At 32.1% G+C, this 17,872-nt stretch overlaps 1 protein-coding gene across 1 annotated transcript in view; it reads left to right on the top strand.

Moving 5' to 3' along the window:
- The window catches only part of LOC150091768 (ubiquitin-conjugating enzyme E2 Z-like), a 64,348-nt gene extending 53,728 nt beyond the window's left edge, over window positions 1-10,620 (top strand). The window contains exons 6-7 of the mRNA XM_090385629.1: window positions 252-342; window positions 10,239-10,620. Of these exons, the coding sequence (XP_090241755.1) occupies window positions 252-342; window positions 10,239-10,379 (232 nt within the window). The 3' untranslated portion in view covers window positions 10,380-10,620. The remainder of the gene's footprint in view (window positions 1-251; window positions 343-10,238) is intronic.
- Window positions 10,621-17,872: the final 7,252 nt, after the last annotated feature.

Here is a 17,872-nt window from a genome sequence, read left to right as displayed (position 1 = left end):
AGAGACTGAGTCATGTATTTTCCACTGAAATGATATTGTTTATTGTATTTAACATCAAGTGCGCATTTCCTTATTTCCAGGATACATTTTTCAAATCTCTCCATAAATTTTATATTCTTTAATTATGTTTATCAACTGAAACTTTTAGTGTATTCTACTTAATAATAGTAATGTTTAACTTTTTTGAAAAAAATTCTATAATTCTAATTGTGTTTGAAGAAGTTGTCTTTAATAAATTTGACTTTTTATAGGGATATTATGGAAAGATCATTCACAGAATTTTATGACTACTATGACTCTACAGTAAACAGCAAACTTCATTTGACGAACCAGCCTATGTCGGTAAGTACCATAGTGCAATTTGTATAGAACAAAGTTGTTATAAACATAGGGCACATATTTAAAAATATCATAGTTATATAAGAACACAATTTTGCTTATTAGACTGCTGTAGCACATTGAGAGCCATTAGAAAGTGGTGGGAAGACAAAATGTATCTATCATGACTATCATTGTGATCACACTGTACAAGTTACTTTACAGGTTAGGTCACAAGTCATGAGATATTTTGATTAAATCATGAGACTGTTTTGATTAAAATGTTATACTCAAAATAATATTTCTGTTAAAATTTTATGGTAATGCAAAATTGGTATGATTAATGCCCCAATGATAGCCATTAGATCCAGTACATGAAAAGTCTTTTTGCCACATTTTGGCAACATCTTGTACCATTATACTGAATTAATTTTTGGAAATCCCTAAAAATTGTTTTTAGCACATTATAGTCTTGGTTTACAACAATATGCTTTATCTTTTAGATAACCCCGCAAAAAGAAAAATCTTCAGAAGTTAAATCTAACAACTTCTGCAGCCTTTCAATAAGTCTGTTGCAAATATAATATAGTGCTATGAGTTCTAAAGGTTGTGTAGCAAGATAAACAGAGATGGAAAAGCTTGCAGGATATTTTCTTTATTGCAGACACACTAATTTCTTTTATTTAAACAGAACCCATTGATCATCACCCCCTTAAATCATGTGTGATGAGAGTATTTGTAAAATTATTATTTGTTTCTTAATTGGCTAATATTGGGTTTTCCCAGCCTAACCAGGTCTGGGAATATGTTTAATTGCTCTGATGCAAATCTATATTTTTTTTCTTAAAATAAGAATTCTAGTAAAACACTAGAATTCTAGTAAGAATTGTAGTAAAAGAAAAGTACTATAATTACTCTTAGCTGAAGTTTTAAAATACATAACCCCGGTAAGTTATAAGTGAAAACTAATATATATATATGTTTATTAATTTTGAAAACATTAAAATATAGTTGTTAAAAACAGTCTCCATTTTTAACAACTATATTTGAATGTTCCACTGTCACAACTTCATTTCAAGTCAGTTTGAAGCTGCTGGATATTTGAGCACTAATTTTATTTCTGTTTTCATACAATAAAAAATTTTCTTCTTTCTTCCCCCCCTAGATATTTCATCACAGACAAAATTGAAAAATCAATTAATTTGTTTGTTTGAAGAATTTAACAAACTAGGTCCATTATTGGCAGCTTTTAACACTTCAAAATAACAATGCATATTCCTTTTTAATCACTGAAATAAATTTATTTTTCTGTTTTAATCAGCCTGTGTCCTTTATATTTTGTATGTTCTGCACACTGAAGCAAAAACAGGCATTATATAACAAATGCTTTAGTGTTTCCCTGCATATGGCAGTAGACCACTTGTTAAACGTGTATAAAATCCTTCCTCTTCATTTTTTTATTTTGTTTTTTTTTTTGCCATAACAAAGCACTTCTCATTAAAACAAGATTTTAGTTTCTGTTTCAAGATTAACACATCTCTGTTTCTGTTTCAAGATTAATACATTACACATCTCAAACACAATGTGAAACATAACAATACTGCAGCTTTTACAAATTATATTAAATAAACTAGAACTGATTATATCTTATTTTTAACAATATGATAAAAAATAAAGATTGGAATTATTTTAGGTAAGTTAATTTTTTAGAGTTTTATATTATAAAAATTAACTTACCTTGACATTACAAGGATTATGCATATGACAGACAAATTAATGGCAACTTGTCCATTCAGATCTACTTTTTGCATCTTTGAAAAATACTTAATTTTTTTAATAAAAAAATTCAGCAAAATTTGTGTTATCAGGGGACTATCAACTGAAGAAAATATCAATTTCAGCTATTTAAAAAATAATAATAAAAAAATAAGCATATATGATAAAGGAAAATAGATAATGGAACACCATAAAGGAATGATCTAATTTTGACCAAAGTTGTAAGTTGGTGATAATGTTAAGGGTGAATTATAGGAATAAATGATTTAATTTTTAGGGAATTTGATCTGGTATTTAAAAAGATAACATTTTTTGTAAACAAATGCTGTATTTGAAATTACTGTTTCTTACATAAAAAATTTTAAACTTTTTAACAGTTTTTTTTATTAAGATTTATTTTATTTCAAGAATAATGCCAAGAAGAAGACAAATTTCTCCATATGCCAAACTGAAAGATTTCAAATGAGGATGAATAATTGACCTTTGAAAGTATGAATGACATTCCACAAGAAGATGGGTGAGGGGTGTCTTACGGTACATCAGTGTTGGACATGTTGAGAAGAGTAAGGCACATTTCAAAGACCATGCACAGAAACTTTCTGAAGCACCAGTGAGAAGCAGAACTGGCATATCTATTGGATGTATTTGGCACTTCTGTCCAGGTCAGGAGTGTTAAAGGGGTGGGGAGAGGGTGTAATGATTTAGGATGCTTTGGGTATGAAAACAATTGTGGTGTTAGTGGAGAGCAGTAGGGCAGTCCATTTTTATGTTGAAATGTTATAAAACAATGGTCATCCCATTCTTGGTGAATATGCATAATCCAATGTTCCAGGAGTGTTGGGGGAAAGAGATGGTGTAATGTTATGACATGCAAACAATTCTTGTTTGTAGAGTGCATCAGGAGCCTGTTATTATGTTGAAATGTTATAAAACCAATGGTTATCCTGTTCTTGGTGAATATGCATAATACAATGTTCTAACAGTATAATGCTCTTCCACATACTACCAACATTTACTGGATATTGGCTCTTCAAGGCATGATGTTCTCCTATGGTCTGTGATGATTTCACAGATCTGTCCTCAATAAAACTATCTGGGTCATTATTGAAAGAACCTAACCTCAAATGCAGTACCTTCACTTTCAATCCCTCAATTAAGAGCTGAAGTAGAACAGATCTGGAATGACATTGTAAGATGATATGTGATATCCAACCCTTCCTTGACTGGATGAATGGCAGAGTCTGTGCTTGTGTTCAAGCACTTTAGGATCACACCAATATTTAATTTCAAGAATGTAAACATATTTTCATTGATATAACATTTTTTTAATCATTTGAAAATTTAATTATAGGAATAAATAATCTCTTTTAACTTGATCATCATTTTGTTCAAAATCTGAGATTTCAGAGTTTCTATTCATTTCAATATATTAGTGGATAGAATAATAGTAACCATAATTAATATTTTGTCAGCTGCATAATATACCCTAATTACTGCCTTTATAACCTTTCATTTTATATGAGGCTTAACTGCATCCATTGATTTTCTGTGGAGTTCAAATCCAGTAAATTATCAGGCCAAGATAATGCTTCAACATTTTTGGATGACAGAAAAATGCTTAATAATATTTGCTCAATCATATGGGCCAGTCATCTTGAAAAATGAATTTTCTGTAGTATCATTTGAGAAGAAAGTATGTTTGTATATTATGGTATTTACACTGCTGTCAAAGAAGTTTAGTTTCAAACAACATTTGCTGCCTCTACAACTTGAGATATTGAAAAATGCCCCTAGACCTGTAAAAAACTTTACAATCTTGATTGTACATGAAGCATGCCAATATTTACTCTGACTGTGAACTCTATAGCATTTGCTGCCACCAAATTGATTTTGTTTCATCATTAAACACAACCTTTTGTCACTCTTCAGGCTAATGCTGTTAAGGTTTAACACAAATAACATGTTCTTGCTGCTGTTGTCTAGTGATCATTGGCTTCGTAATTGGAATAAATTATTTCAGTTCCATTTCCTTTACCTTTCTGACAGTTCTACCGGTTGTTTCTATAGTAGAGCGTCAAATCCGAATGTCAATAATCTGAACGAGCCAGCATTTATTTATTTTTTTTATGCTGGTGCCATAAAATAATTACAGTAAGCACCAGTATTGTGATCATGTGTGTGAATTGAATTTTGATTCTATTAAAACAGCAATTCTAATAAGCAAAAATTGGAGTAATATTATCCATAGGCTAAAAAAACGAAGATATAAAGCACAAATTTACACCTCTCTTTTTTTTACCCTTGCCAATTAACAAAATTAAATGATACGTGAAAATCGGAAGAATATTATCCACAGGGTAGCAAAATAAAAATAAATTTACACTAATGTACATAGCTTAATTATTTTCACACATACAGCACTAAGTAAACATAACACTTTGTTTCTTAATTATTTTTTTAATCTCTTAATTATTTTTTACTCTAATGTAAGTTTTCGATTTAATTTCTGGAGAGTATCATACGGAAGTGTTTTACGTACTATATTGAGGTAAATTCCTTAGTATTTTACAAATATTAATATCAACGTAGAACGTATTGAGCATTCATCATCATCATCAGCCATTTTCAATCCACTGCAGGATGAAGGCCTCTCCAGCAACTTTCCAGTTCCTTCTGTTTTGAGCACTGGCCATCCATTTACTACCCACGAACTTGTGAATTTCATCTGTCCATCTCCATTGTTGTCTTCCGGGTTTTCTTTTAGTTCCTGTTGGGTACCATTCTGTTATTTTCTTAGTCCATCTGTCATCATGTCTTCTAGCTATGTGTCCTGCCCAAGACTATTTTAGTTCTTTAGTTTTGATAAGAATGTCCTTTACTTGAGTTTGCTGCCTAATCCATGTGTTTCTCTTCTTATCTAACAGTCTGATTCCCAATATAATTCGTTCCATTCTTCGCTGTGTAGTTCTTAGCTTCTCTTCCATTCTTTTGGTGAGTGCCCAAGTTTCACTTCCATAAGTCATGGTGGGGAGTATACATTGATTCATTATTTTACGTTTCAGACAAACTGGGATATTGCTCTTCAGTATGTGACTATATTTCCTGAATGCTATCCATCCAAAATTTATTCTTCTCTTGACTTCCAGCCATTTATCATTATTACAGCTAATAACTTGTCCCAGATAAGTATATGACACCACCTTTTCAATTACTGCTCCTTCAATCATTATTTCCCTTTCCGTGGCATACTTGTTCATCATTACTTTTGTTTTAGCCATATTCATCTTTAGTCCAAAATCCTTACTAACTGTGCATAACTGATTAAGATTTTCCTCTAATTCTTTGGGATCGTGGCTTATGACCACAATGTCATCTGCAAATCGTAAATGGTTTAGGTACTCTCCGTTCACATTGACTCCTTTCTGCGACCAGTCTAATCTTCTGAAAGCTTCCTCAAGGGCAGCAGTAAACAGCTTCGGAGATATTGTGTCTCCTTGTCGAACTCCTTTCTCGATTTTAAATTGAGCATTACAGCTCTGATTCAACTATCTAATCTAAAACAGTAAAAAAAAAGTCAATCAATAACAAAGAAGACTGCACACAGAAATTGCAACTAACATGATATGCGCAAGTGAGATACAGAGTAAAAAGATTCTGAACAGAGTTTTATTTTACTGTACTGTAGTTTTCTTCGTCATTTCAGGGAATTAATCTTGGAGGGTGCTAGGCTTTTCATACCATCAAAGAAATACTGTTCAAGGTTCAAGCCTAAATGGTTGTCAAATGAACTAATGAGACTTGTGGCAGAGAAGAAAATGCATGGGATGCATATAAATTATCAGATGACACCGAAGCCTACAGCATATATAAACTAATCTGTAATCAAGTCACAAAGGAGATTTGGCAAGCAAAGGCAAATTATGAGAAATCTTTGGCAAAGGATGCATCGAAAAACAGCAAAGAGTTCTTACCTATGTAAACTCTAGAAGGAAAGGGATGAATCAGACTGGTCCTTTTAACATAGATGGTTTGATTATTGATGATCATGCTCAGCTAGCCGATAATCTGAATGAGTATTTTGCACCTACATTCACACATAAGGAGTTATTCAAGGAGGGGAATGCCAGAAGTTTATCAAACTCTAACAGGGAGCTCCATGATTTTGTAATAACTGAGAGCAAAATGGAGGAGAAATTGTTGAAGTTAAACATAAGGAAGGCACCTGGGGTGGATGGGATTTATCCACTTATATTAAAGGAAGTAAGCAAACCATTAGCCATAATTATGAAAGCTTCCTTGGACTCTGAGGAGGTCTCCGTGGACTGGAGATGTGCAAATGTGTTCCCAATTCACAAAGGGGTGGGATCAAAGGGTGACATGAGTAATTACAGACCTGTTAGTTTGACTTCTGTTCCAGGGAAATAATTGAGTCACTGGTTAAGAAAGTGATGTAGGATCATCTAGGCACGACTGCAGCTATAGTTCAGACACAATGGATTTGTTAAGGGGAAGTCTTGTCTGACAAATTTGATTGGATACTATGATGTGGTGACAAAGGAATTGGATGCAAAGAATAATTTTGATATCATACACTTGGATATTAGCAAAGCTTTTGATACTGTGGCACATGGAAGACTACTGTTCCATGGCATTAAGGGCAGGTTGCTACAATGGATAAAAGGATGGTTGAGTGGGAGAAGACAGAGAGTGGTTATCAATGGACACTGCTCTTCATGGACTAATATTATTAGTGGAGTCCCCCCCAGGGTTTCAGTGTTGGGTCCTATTGTTGTTTTCAGTATTTATCAATGATATTGATGAAAGTATATCAGGGTTACTGTCTAAGTTTGCAGACAATACGAAGGTTGGCAGGGTTAGTAATGATAGTACACTACTGCAGCAGCATCTGGAAAAGTTGAGCAGATGGGCTGAGAGGTGGCAACTGAAGTTTAACATGGACAAATGTAAAGTACTGCATATGGGTAGCAATAACTTAACCCCAGAGTACTATATCAACTGGGTGGTACTACACTCAGGGTAGTGGAAAATGAAAAGGACATGGGAGTAATTGTGCAGTCAGATATGAACACCTTCCATGGTGTCTTGTCAATGATATACAGCAGGGGCAGCCAACTTAATTTGTGATGCTGTTTACTTTTTTTCTTCAAAATGTGCCACGATCTACCATCTCAAGAATTTCATTATACGTGGGTGAAAAAGTTAATCAACACATACTGAAAAATGTTTATAGATTTTAAAATTAAATACAATTCAGAATTCTTATTTTAAATTCATACGTATTTAAAATTTTAATTAATGCAAAGTTTGTGTCTTCATGTCATCTGCTAAGCTTTCAAAATCAGTGATATACGAGGATGTGATAAGGCCAATCATAAAGAATCTTCCGTATGCAAGTCCATAAGAGTAGAGCACTTCTTCGTCTTTATTTCAAATACAAAAAGGCAGATTCACATAGACATATGAAACCGAAACAGCAATTTAAAAGTTCACTGCATTTTTTTACATTTCGGTACTTCTCTCAGCAAACATATTTCCAAAAGTCTTTTTTTGATGATCTGGCTTTTAGGAAGATATTGTTTCATAATGTAATAATTTCATTTTCAAGTAATATTTTCTCTGAAAAATCTCAGCTATTTTTATTTTATTTTTTTTTTCCTTCCTACAATTTGTTTCGTATCTAAGTCGACATTAAATGGGTAAGAAATATATTGAACAATGTCTTCAATTGTTTCAAAATCATCCATAGCTTTCTCAATTTCAGAAACATATTTCTCACTATAAAATTCAAAAACAGGATATTTTTGCAAATGATGTTGCATATTTGCAAAATGACGGAAGTTTTTTTTTCCCTTCGAGATCCTTAGACATTGCCAGCAGTTGATATTTATATGCAGAAATACTACTAATCAATGTGTTAAAGTGCCTTTCTAAATTTCCTTTTTTGGGTATAGCCACAGAAGCATTGCAAACCAAACAACATTTTTCTTTTATCATTACAAAAAAGTATTCTAGTTCCCACTCTTGATGAAAATTATACGTTTTGCTCTTTTTCGTAGTATTAATTTTAAATCAAAGGTTATTAAATTAACGTATAAGTACTATCCAGCTATTAATATTAAGTAAGCTAAATAACAATTTGATGCATACAATATGCTCTCCACAACGTAACTGCATGCATTTTCACTAGACAAGCTTAGGGCTGCACAGCGACAAGAGTAGTCACGTGGTTCAGCGGATTTGTAATAAGCATATATAGTGGGGGTGCATAATAACAATATTTAGATTTTGACTAATCTGTTTTTATATATATTTAAAATTCGTCGTGATTGACCGAAATTAAAGCTGCGATTGACTTGTTGGCCACCCCTGATATACAGGAATTTTGCTAGCAAGAATAAGGGGGTAATTGTCCCCTTGTATAAGGCAATGGTCAGGCCACACCTTAAGTACTGTATACAGGTCCGGATGCCTCATTTTAGGATGTAGAGCTGCTGTAACAAGTACAGAGAAGGGCAATGAGATTGTGAGTGGAACAAAAGGTTGGTGTTACCAAGAAAGACTTAAGTTCTGCAAATTGCGGCTTCTGGAGACTAGGCACTTGCGAGGTGATCTAATTCAGGTGTATAAAGCCTTGAATGGATTGAGTAAGCTAATGGGATTCTTCCTCTTGCTCAGATTATTCACCCGAGGGGGCATAAATTCAAATTGAAAGACAATTATAGAATAGATGTGCAGAAGTTCGCCTTTAGCCAGCGGGTAGTTGATTGCTGGAACAAACTTCCATCTGTTGTTGTGGAAGTTTGATAGCTTAAATAAGTTCAAGGCAGAACTATCCAAACATTTGGAATGAATGGATCAGTAAAATCAGGTTTTTTTTTTTTTTTTGGCTGATGCTATATAAGCTTGCTTTCTTGCATCATATGCCATGCTAATTTAAAAGGAAGCAGAAATTTTTAACAATGGAATTGAAGATTGAAATTTTAAAGACTTTCAAAGGGAGAAAGTGGGTCTTCATTAGCAAAATTTTACTAGGTTGGAAAGTCAACCATAACAGACATTAAAAACAACAAGGAAAAAATTTAGAAATTCACATCGAAACTTGATTCAGATAGTGCAAAAAAAGAAAAACTATGAGAACAGCTAATGACCCATCACTCGAAGATGCCATTTATTTGTTGTTCACACAGACGAAGTTTAGAAGAACCCATGTCTGGACCTTTATTGTGTGAAAAGGCACCAGATTTTAACAAAAAAATTAGGCGGTCTCTCAGATTTTTAAAGCTTCTGTTTTTATTTCTAAACCTACAACCCCCCCCCCCCAAAAAAAAAAAACAGTATATTTAATAGGTTTGAAAATCTGAACAAAACAAGTCCAAACTACCCTGGTCCCAATTACTCTGGATTACTGTTGCTCTACTGTATTTCATTTATCAAGACATGATATTAACCTACACCTAATCCTATTGTACAACTTTTACATTTTCATGTTTTCACACCTTCCAACATTTCCAGTTTTCACAGATTTCCAAAAAAAAAGTGTAGGTTGTGACTACCTTAAGTGTAAAGTTTTCTGTTTATCCAGTATGAAGAACAAATGGCTATGGTTATACTCATTTGCTTCTTTTTAGTAGTTTCAAATTTTGTAGAAAGAATTTGAATGGTCAGGGAAGTTCGAGTGCAACTTTCACACCTCATCTTAACAATAACCGAAAAAGTGTATGATTGATTAACTATTTTAAAATCATTGTTCTTGCAGAAATTAAGAAATCCCATATTTTCTTTATTGCATTTTACATTATCTGTTTATTTATTTAGTTCACTAATATATGACTGTATTATGCTGGAATCATATACTTATGATTCAGATGGTTGACAGTGCGTATTTATCTATGCATATATCTATGCTCTTTATTTCTGTCTTTGTTCTTCCTGGATATTTTCATGATAAACTGATGTCACAAATTATTGACCAGTTACCCAACTCAAAACTGAGATAAGCTGTGGAATACTCTAGCCATTTATTTATTTTTTTATTTATCTATAATATCTTTTCTGCATGTGGAATGTATAGATATATTTAATTATTACCTTAACACGCTTCCTTTTTTTCCTTTTCCAACCAGGATCCTTTTGGTGAGAAACGGGGTGTTTTTGATTATGCTTCGGTACAAAGGAGATTGCAGGCCATTAAAGCTAAACTGGATGAAAAGAGATCAATTCAGCTTGATAGTGATGGACATACTGATTCGGATTCATCAAAGTGATTGTCATTAGTTTTCTCATGCATATTGACACAAATCATTTCTGTACAGTCTTTGTTGCAGGACCACATGTACATATGTGGATTTTGTTTTTATCTTTTTTTCATTTGTTCAGCATTTTGGATTGAATCATTTAGGCATGCATTTATAAAATTGCCAACTTTAGTGTTGAGCCCTGTTTTTACAGATTCCTTGTTGAGAGAAAATGTTTTTCGTATAATAAATATCAATTTACACATGATTATACCATGTGTTAATGCCTTTATTCTTTAGTTCTTTTTATGGATATAGTTAACAAACTGAATAATAATGATGTTGAAAAACAAAGTCAATGAATCATTTTCATGTAAGGATCTATTACCACGTCATGATCACTGAGAGATATTCATATTTTTACAGTAAAAGTTAATTATATCCATAAAGGAGTTTTATTTTTGTCAAGGTATTCATGTTTTTATTATTATTTTTTTTTTTCTCCCTCATTGTGATGTATATAAGGTGGTATAAGACCTCATTGTCTTTTATGCTCTCTCAGTTTAAATATCAGTTATTATAAATTTTGTTCCTCTATTTTCATGACCAACAGTTTTGCCAGTACCTCAGCTTTTAATTTTTTATTTCAGAATCTCTGTTTAATTATTTTCTTAGTCTTATAATTAGGTTACATGCAGTGAAACAAAATTTTTGAAATTTTAGTCTGAAGAAAAAGATGTAATTTAGCAGATTCAATTTGGTGCTCTACATTCCATTTTCCTGTAATGATTGATCCCTTAGAAATAAATATTATTTTTGCTCAGTGGTTTAGTCTTTGAAGAAATCACTAGCAAATTATTATAGAATTTTGTAAACATTAAAGACTACTATTTGGAGTCTTCTTAAAGTTATTCAGAAAATGGAATTTTAATCATTTTTGCTATAGTTTGAATGTGTGCTGTAAAACTTAATCACTCAGCTGCTGAGTATTTTTCTCTAAGCTAAGTTTGCCTCTTCTGTATACCAGATATGATTTAGATACATAATGTATAAATTGGAAATATTTTTTATATAGGCACTTAGAGGATACTGAATAGTAATAATCATGAATTAAAATTTAAATGATGCTTTATCGTAGATTTGAATGTATCATCAATTTCGTAATATTGTTCCAAGTATTCTTAAAATATTTTGATTCTGCATGTGAAATCAATTTTGTACTTCATTTCTGCAGTGTATCCACTACACCAATTTCTCAAAAACCAGGATGTTCTAATTGTTTATTGCATTAACATGAGTTGACTGTTGTCAAGTTGCCTATTTTGAAAATAAAAGTAGTGCCATTTTGAGGGCATGGTATTAACTAGAATGTTTAGTAAAAGGAAAAAAAAAATTGCTTACCTAGTGGCAGAGCTGTTTTAAAAAGCATGACTGAGTGATTAATTTGTGCACATAAATATAGCATCCTTATACACTCCTGTGAAAAAAAAAAAAAAAAAAAAAAAAATCAACTTTGGCAACAAAAAAAAAATGTCTAGTGTAGAAATAATTGGAGAAATATAGAGGCAAATACAGGCTTTAAAAAAATTTGCATGCATACCAACATTTTCATGGTTTTCATCATCCTTGTTCATAACTCCTCTGTTGGATACCAACTACTTTTCAGTTTGAAAAACATCTCTTGATGGGATTACAGTTGAACAAATTTCATAGTGTCGCTATATTGATGGTATCAGGCTAATCAAACCAGTTCATTTTTTTAGGCCTTACAGCAGAGTAGTAGATCATTAGTTGTAATCATGTATTAGATCATTATTTGTAGGAAATTTATTCCTGGGTAAAAAGAATATCTGCAAAACATAAATATATTACTTTGCATTCCTTGTTCCTTAGACTTAATCCATTGTAATGCAGAGTTCAAGCCCGTTGCCTTAAAGTGAGATTACCTTCAAAAAAAAAAAAAAAAAAAAAAAGGACACGAATTCCCAGAAATAGGCCTTAATTTCTTAGATAACGGTGCTATTATTTAAAATAATGTCTTAGCACAACATAAATGAATTCTTAAAAAAAGAATTGGTGAATTGGAATAGATTGAATAGAAGTCTTGTACTGCAAATCTAGTACAATCTTGGTAATTCGTTGCTTAATTCATCACATTCATGAGGTGTCCCGAAAGTGACGAATTGCCAATGTTCTATTGTGTATAGGAAGTCCCAAATGAGAAATATACAGGAATGCCCCAGGACCATCCCATATGAAATTGCCAGATTTTAATAAAATTTGGTTGTACGATTTTATTTTTATTATGTTTTAATGTCTTATCACAACATAAATGAATTCTTAAAAAAGAATTGGTGAATTGAGATAGATTGAATAGAAGAATTGATATAAGTTGGAATAGATCATAACTTGCATATATACGTTTTTATTAATGCAACAATCTATTCTTTATTACAATAGTAATCTGCACTTTATGGGATCTAAGTTTAAGACCACTTTATGCTAGAACAGATGTGAACTACAAAAAAAAAGTTTTTATTATTTTATTTATTTTATTTTTTTTTTGTGTGTGGAATCCTCCTACGTTGCTTATAACATTTTGTTTATAGTTCACATTGTGGTATGGTTCTCTTTCTTTCTAAAGAAAATGCCTTCTTGTCAAAATTATAATATTCTAGGCACTAGATTTTAAAAGAGAAGAGCTATAAAGCTGTAAGTTTTTAGAATAATCTGTGTTGTCTAAAATAGTGCCTCACAACCTTTTCACCACTAGGAATCCCCTTTATTTTTTTCCACAGATCCTGTGTTTTTATTATCGATTCAGTCTGTCAATCAAACTGTTCTTATTAACTAATAATTAATGTGAACTACAGAGTTTAGTAACTAGGCACTTGATTGAGGTCTGAAAGGGGACTAGTAAACTGAATGAAGGCACAATTTTCACTTTTTAAATTTAAAATTTTAATTTCATTAATAATTCCAGAACTAGGGGCCATAAATTCAAATTATGGGGAAAAAGATTTAGATGTTATTATAGGAAGTCTTTGTAGGAAGCAAGTTTTTAATTACAGGAGTAAGTTACTCTAGTGCAGCATTTCTCAAACTTTTTTAGTCACAGAACACTTTTAATCTTACAGTATATTGATGAAACACTTCCATTTCACAATATATTGACAGAACACTTACAAAACACAAGTTTAGTGGGAGATAAAGAACTGTTTGTAATATTTTATTACAGACGACACTGTGCATCAGGTGCATCTTTATTTCCAACACATGTAAAGCTGAAATTAAAATAACTTTCATCATACTTTCGTTTTGGTCTTTTATTATTTGGTTCCTGTTTTTATTGACCACATTTGCACTACTAGATGTATTTTGCTTCTTGTTTTAAAGTACCACAAATCCATGGTCATTTATTTAAATAGTTTATTATTATTTTTTTTAATTAATTATAATTTTTCACGGAACACAGTTTGAGAAATGCTGCTCTAGTGGCTAGTTTAGGCTGACAGCGTGGGGAAGCTCAAAGGTTAACTGGATAGTTATGTGAGGAGGGAAACGTACAGTTTATTTTTTTTATATATATATTTATTCTTCACTTAAACTATGGAAACCAGTGCCACAGGCTTAATTCTCTTTTATATTTATTCTATTTTGTTGCACCTATTATGGGAAAGGTACATTGTTAAAGAATCTACAATTTTGAAGTGATTGTGTGACGCTTCTGGCATTGATGCTTTCAATGTACTATACAATATTTTTTGGATTGGGATGGGGGGGGGGAAATAATTCAAGTATTGTATTTAAATTTCAAGTATTGTACTATGAATGTTAAATAAATGCAAATAACAAAAAAAGTGACCTTTGTAATGGTATAGAGGTTTGTGACTGAAGAAATCTAAGAATACAAATCATGTGGAATTGCGTACAAGATATTGCCAACTTAATGCATGTTTTGCCAGATTCGATAGACTTCTTGAAATTTTAATGGAGAGAGAAACTGACAAAAAAATGACCTTATTAAGCAGTGGATTACTCCAGTGAACAGAATGGGTTTCCTACTGAAATGTCAAATCAGAATAATTTTTAAAAAGAGATCAGAATGATTCCCAATGGCTATAATGCCCCTTCACTCATTAGTTGGCAAGTTCTGGGAGTTTTAGCAAGCATAACATAAATAATTATGTGAAGTGTACTATTATAAGAACTGATGCACTATAGATTGAGTAGTTAAAATAAGAATGGGGACAACAAGACAAGAATTGAGCCAGCAGAAAGAATAGTTTATAAGGCATAGATACTGTCAATAAATTGTTTTACTAGAATGCTGTGTAAACTCGCATGTGGAATTAGAGGGGACTACTGGCTATGGAAATGACTATTGTATTTTAATTAAAAGTGAACAGCATATCAACATAAATGTACTAAAAACTATGCAAAATGTTTTTCTTTTGGTTGGACACTAAATTACCTGATACTAAACAAGTTTAACACTTTTTTTTTATGAGTATTTGTTTGTAATGCAATGCTACCTGTTTCAGTGGTTATTTGCTTTTCATTGGTGGATATCCAGGCTTCTTATCAGTTTTGCATCTGCCAACCCTAATGACAGTTTAATTTGAGATGAGAAACAATGTTTTAATTTTTGCAAGCAGTCCCTTTAAATCAACCATTGTTAAACCCTGTATTAAGACGAATTTATCTGTTCATTCATATTTTAAGAAAGTGGCTATCTTCATTTATTTAAAGTTTGTTCTGAACACTAAGTGTGGAACATGAAGACCGTTGTTGATTTTATCATCTTATATGAAAACTAACCATTCTTCCATTGTACCTAACAGAACACAATCCTTCCCATCCACAACAGAACTTTTTCTTGTGATATGCTCCTAAGTTTGCCTTTTTAATTAGTTATTTGCCAGTCATGGTTGCAAAGGTTCTTAGCCAACTCCTGTATGGTTTTTTTTTTTTTAGTTCACTTTTAATAACTAAAGGTGGGTGATCGTACAGGCTAAGGCTTTTCAAAATGATCAGGTAAATATTTTTGAATTTACTTGACAACTTGATGATGGTCCACTATTGCTTACCTGCTGCACACTCCCTTTGTTTGTGTCTCTGTTCACATCTCCAGATAAAAAAAAATTTTTTTTTTTTTTTTTTTTGTAATAGCTGGGAATCCTGGTTACAAAATTATTCTTAAAAGTTGATAATTTCACAGGTGTGTATTTGTTGGAGGAAACAAAAAAAAATAATATGTATACATAAATATAAATTCACAATTTATTTTTTTTCACAGTACCACAAACTGACTAACCGTAATTCTTTCAAATTATTGTGGATTAATTTGGTAAATGAACCTTGATACCCCTGGTCAGACATGACCAGGAATATAGAGCGAAGCTTTATCGAAAAGTTAGAAAGAACATGACGTCTTGTCTTAAAACAAGAATTATTGTAAGTGAGCAAATAAACAGATTTGCAAATTTAAAGAAGAAAATGTGAAATCCCTCACCAGCTAGCTTGTTTGAATGATTGTTGCAGAAAAAAAATGGACAAAATTTAAATTGCATTTCTAGTATTTTAACAACTAGAGTATTAACTCCTTGTATATATTTATCATTATTTCTCTTCAAATAACCAAACAGTGTAAACTTAGTTCTGTTGCAGAAGCAGTATTAAACTAATTAGTCCTCTTCATGGTTTTTTCATAACAATGAGAGATATTAGATCATTTCCATAAATTACTCAGGGTTTAGAGTAGCCTGCATGTACAAAATGTCTCAGTCTAATAGTTCATGTACTTTCGGTTGTATAATACTATTAAAAAGTGTTCTTTGTTTTGTGATTGCTGCATACAATTTCTCTTTAAAATTTAAATCCAGTATTAACTTCTTTTCTGGCAATTCTCCAGCCAATAAAAATAGCATGCTGGCTTAATTTTTTTTTTTTTTTTAACTAAATCAAGTACACATAAATTAAGAGAAAGTGACCAATTACAACTAATATAACCTGGGTCAAAATAATTTGAGTTTATTACACCTTTGGTATGAAATGGAAAGAATAGTATAGTAATAAAGAAATTTTAATGACAATGCTTTCTGCAACCTTTCATTTAGGATGTGTTGAGCTATAACCAAATTTGAAAACTGATTTTGCTGTATGAAAAAAAAAAAAAACCTTGTTTCAAGAATGTGTCTGTTCCACTGAGACCATACATCAGTTTTACATTTAAAAAAAAAAAAAAAAAAATTTTTTTTTTCATGTTTGCACAAAAGTCATTGAACCTGCCAGATATAATATGGAAAATTAAATAAAACATCTTTTGAAACACTGTAATTTGCTGTTGGGTGAACAGTCTTTGGGTCAAGTTGATCCTCATTTGCCAGTCAGTTGAAATTTTTCTTTTTCATGAAGAAAATAATTGTGTAATTTTCATTTTTTTTCAGAAGTTGAGAAAACTATAGGACAGTATTTTGACCTTTTGTCACTCACACTCATGTTTAACAAGTAAAAATACACAAGAGAAACCAATAATAAACTTATTTTTTGAGACTTTTCAAGATCACTGCTCTCCAGACAAACCCAGATGTTCATGTGGCATCTAGCAGATTCAACATGAATGTATTTATCAAATCTACAGCAAGAGTAAAGAATCTGTGGCATCTGACAGATGCCACATAGAAAGAATGGGAGTTGTCTAGAAGAAAGGTTTTGCTCACCTGGCATCTGTTGCCAGACAAAAATTTAATGTCTCGTAATTCATGGAACATCAAAATGATATTCTATGACCTGAAACAGAAATATAAAGAAAAGTCAGATGCCACATTAGCAATGAAAGGTTAACTGTATTGAAAAATTGGCATTAATGTATTGTTGACTGATATTTTATAACTAATCCTTTAGATATTACTTTCAAACTTAAAATATTAACTTGGAAGATATCTTGAGAAAACAACTATTTGTGCTAAAAACCAGTTTGGAAGGTGCCATTTTGGCATTGTTTCAGAAGAAGGGAAGCAAAAAAGGTTGGACCTTTCTGTAAGCATAATGTATGCTGCCTAAATTAAAGAGGTTAAAAACTAATGATACAGTGAATACAGAGCAGTTTTTTAACTACTGTATGCCCATTAATTTTACATGAAAAGTTAGGGTTATCCCAAGTAAAGATACTCAAGAGCCAAAACATTGACCACCCATCTCCACAAGTGGATGCATTCCACAACACCTAGAAGTGTCCTCACTGACTGGCAAAGCACATGTAATGATGGCATAGGTAGTGCCTACCAAGCCCATGCAATGGGGAAAGGAAGGATCTTGCCAAGTTTGAATGGAGAATGATTTTATTTGGAAGACAGATGCAAGCATCTCAGATGTTTAAGGGCTGCCACAGTGGTGTGAAGGGGATGTGTAACTGCCCAACATGCCAGGTTGAAGAGACCACCACTGGTTGACAGTTGTGAACAGTGGCTGGAATGGGCAAGTGGGACAATAGATGATTCCTTAATCAGACTACAATCAGA

The sequence above is a fragment of the Mastigoproctus giganteus genome, chromosome 1 (assembly GCF_048544385.1).
Source record: "Mastigoproctus giganteus isolate SK-2022 chromosome 1, ASM4854438v1, whole genome shotgun sequence".
Classification (NCBI taxonomy): Eukaryota; Metazoa; Arthropoda; class Arachnida; order Uropygi; family Thelyphonidae; genus Mastigoproctus; species Mastigoproctus giganteus.
Note: the sequence above shows the minus strand (reverse complement) of the source record. Positions and strands in the feature narration are given on the sequence as shown.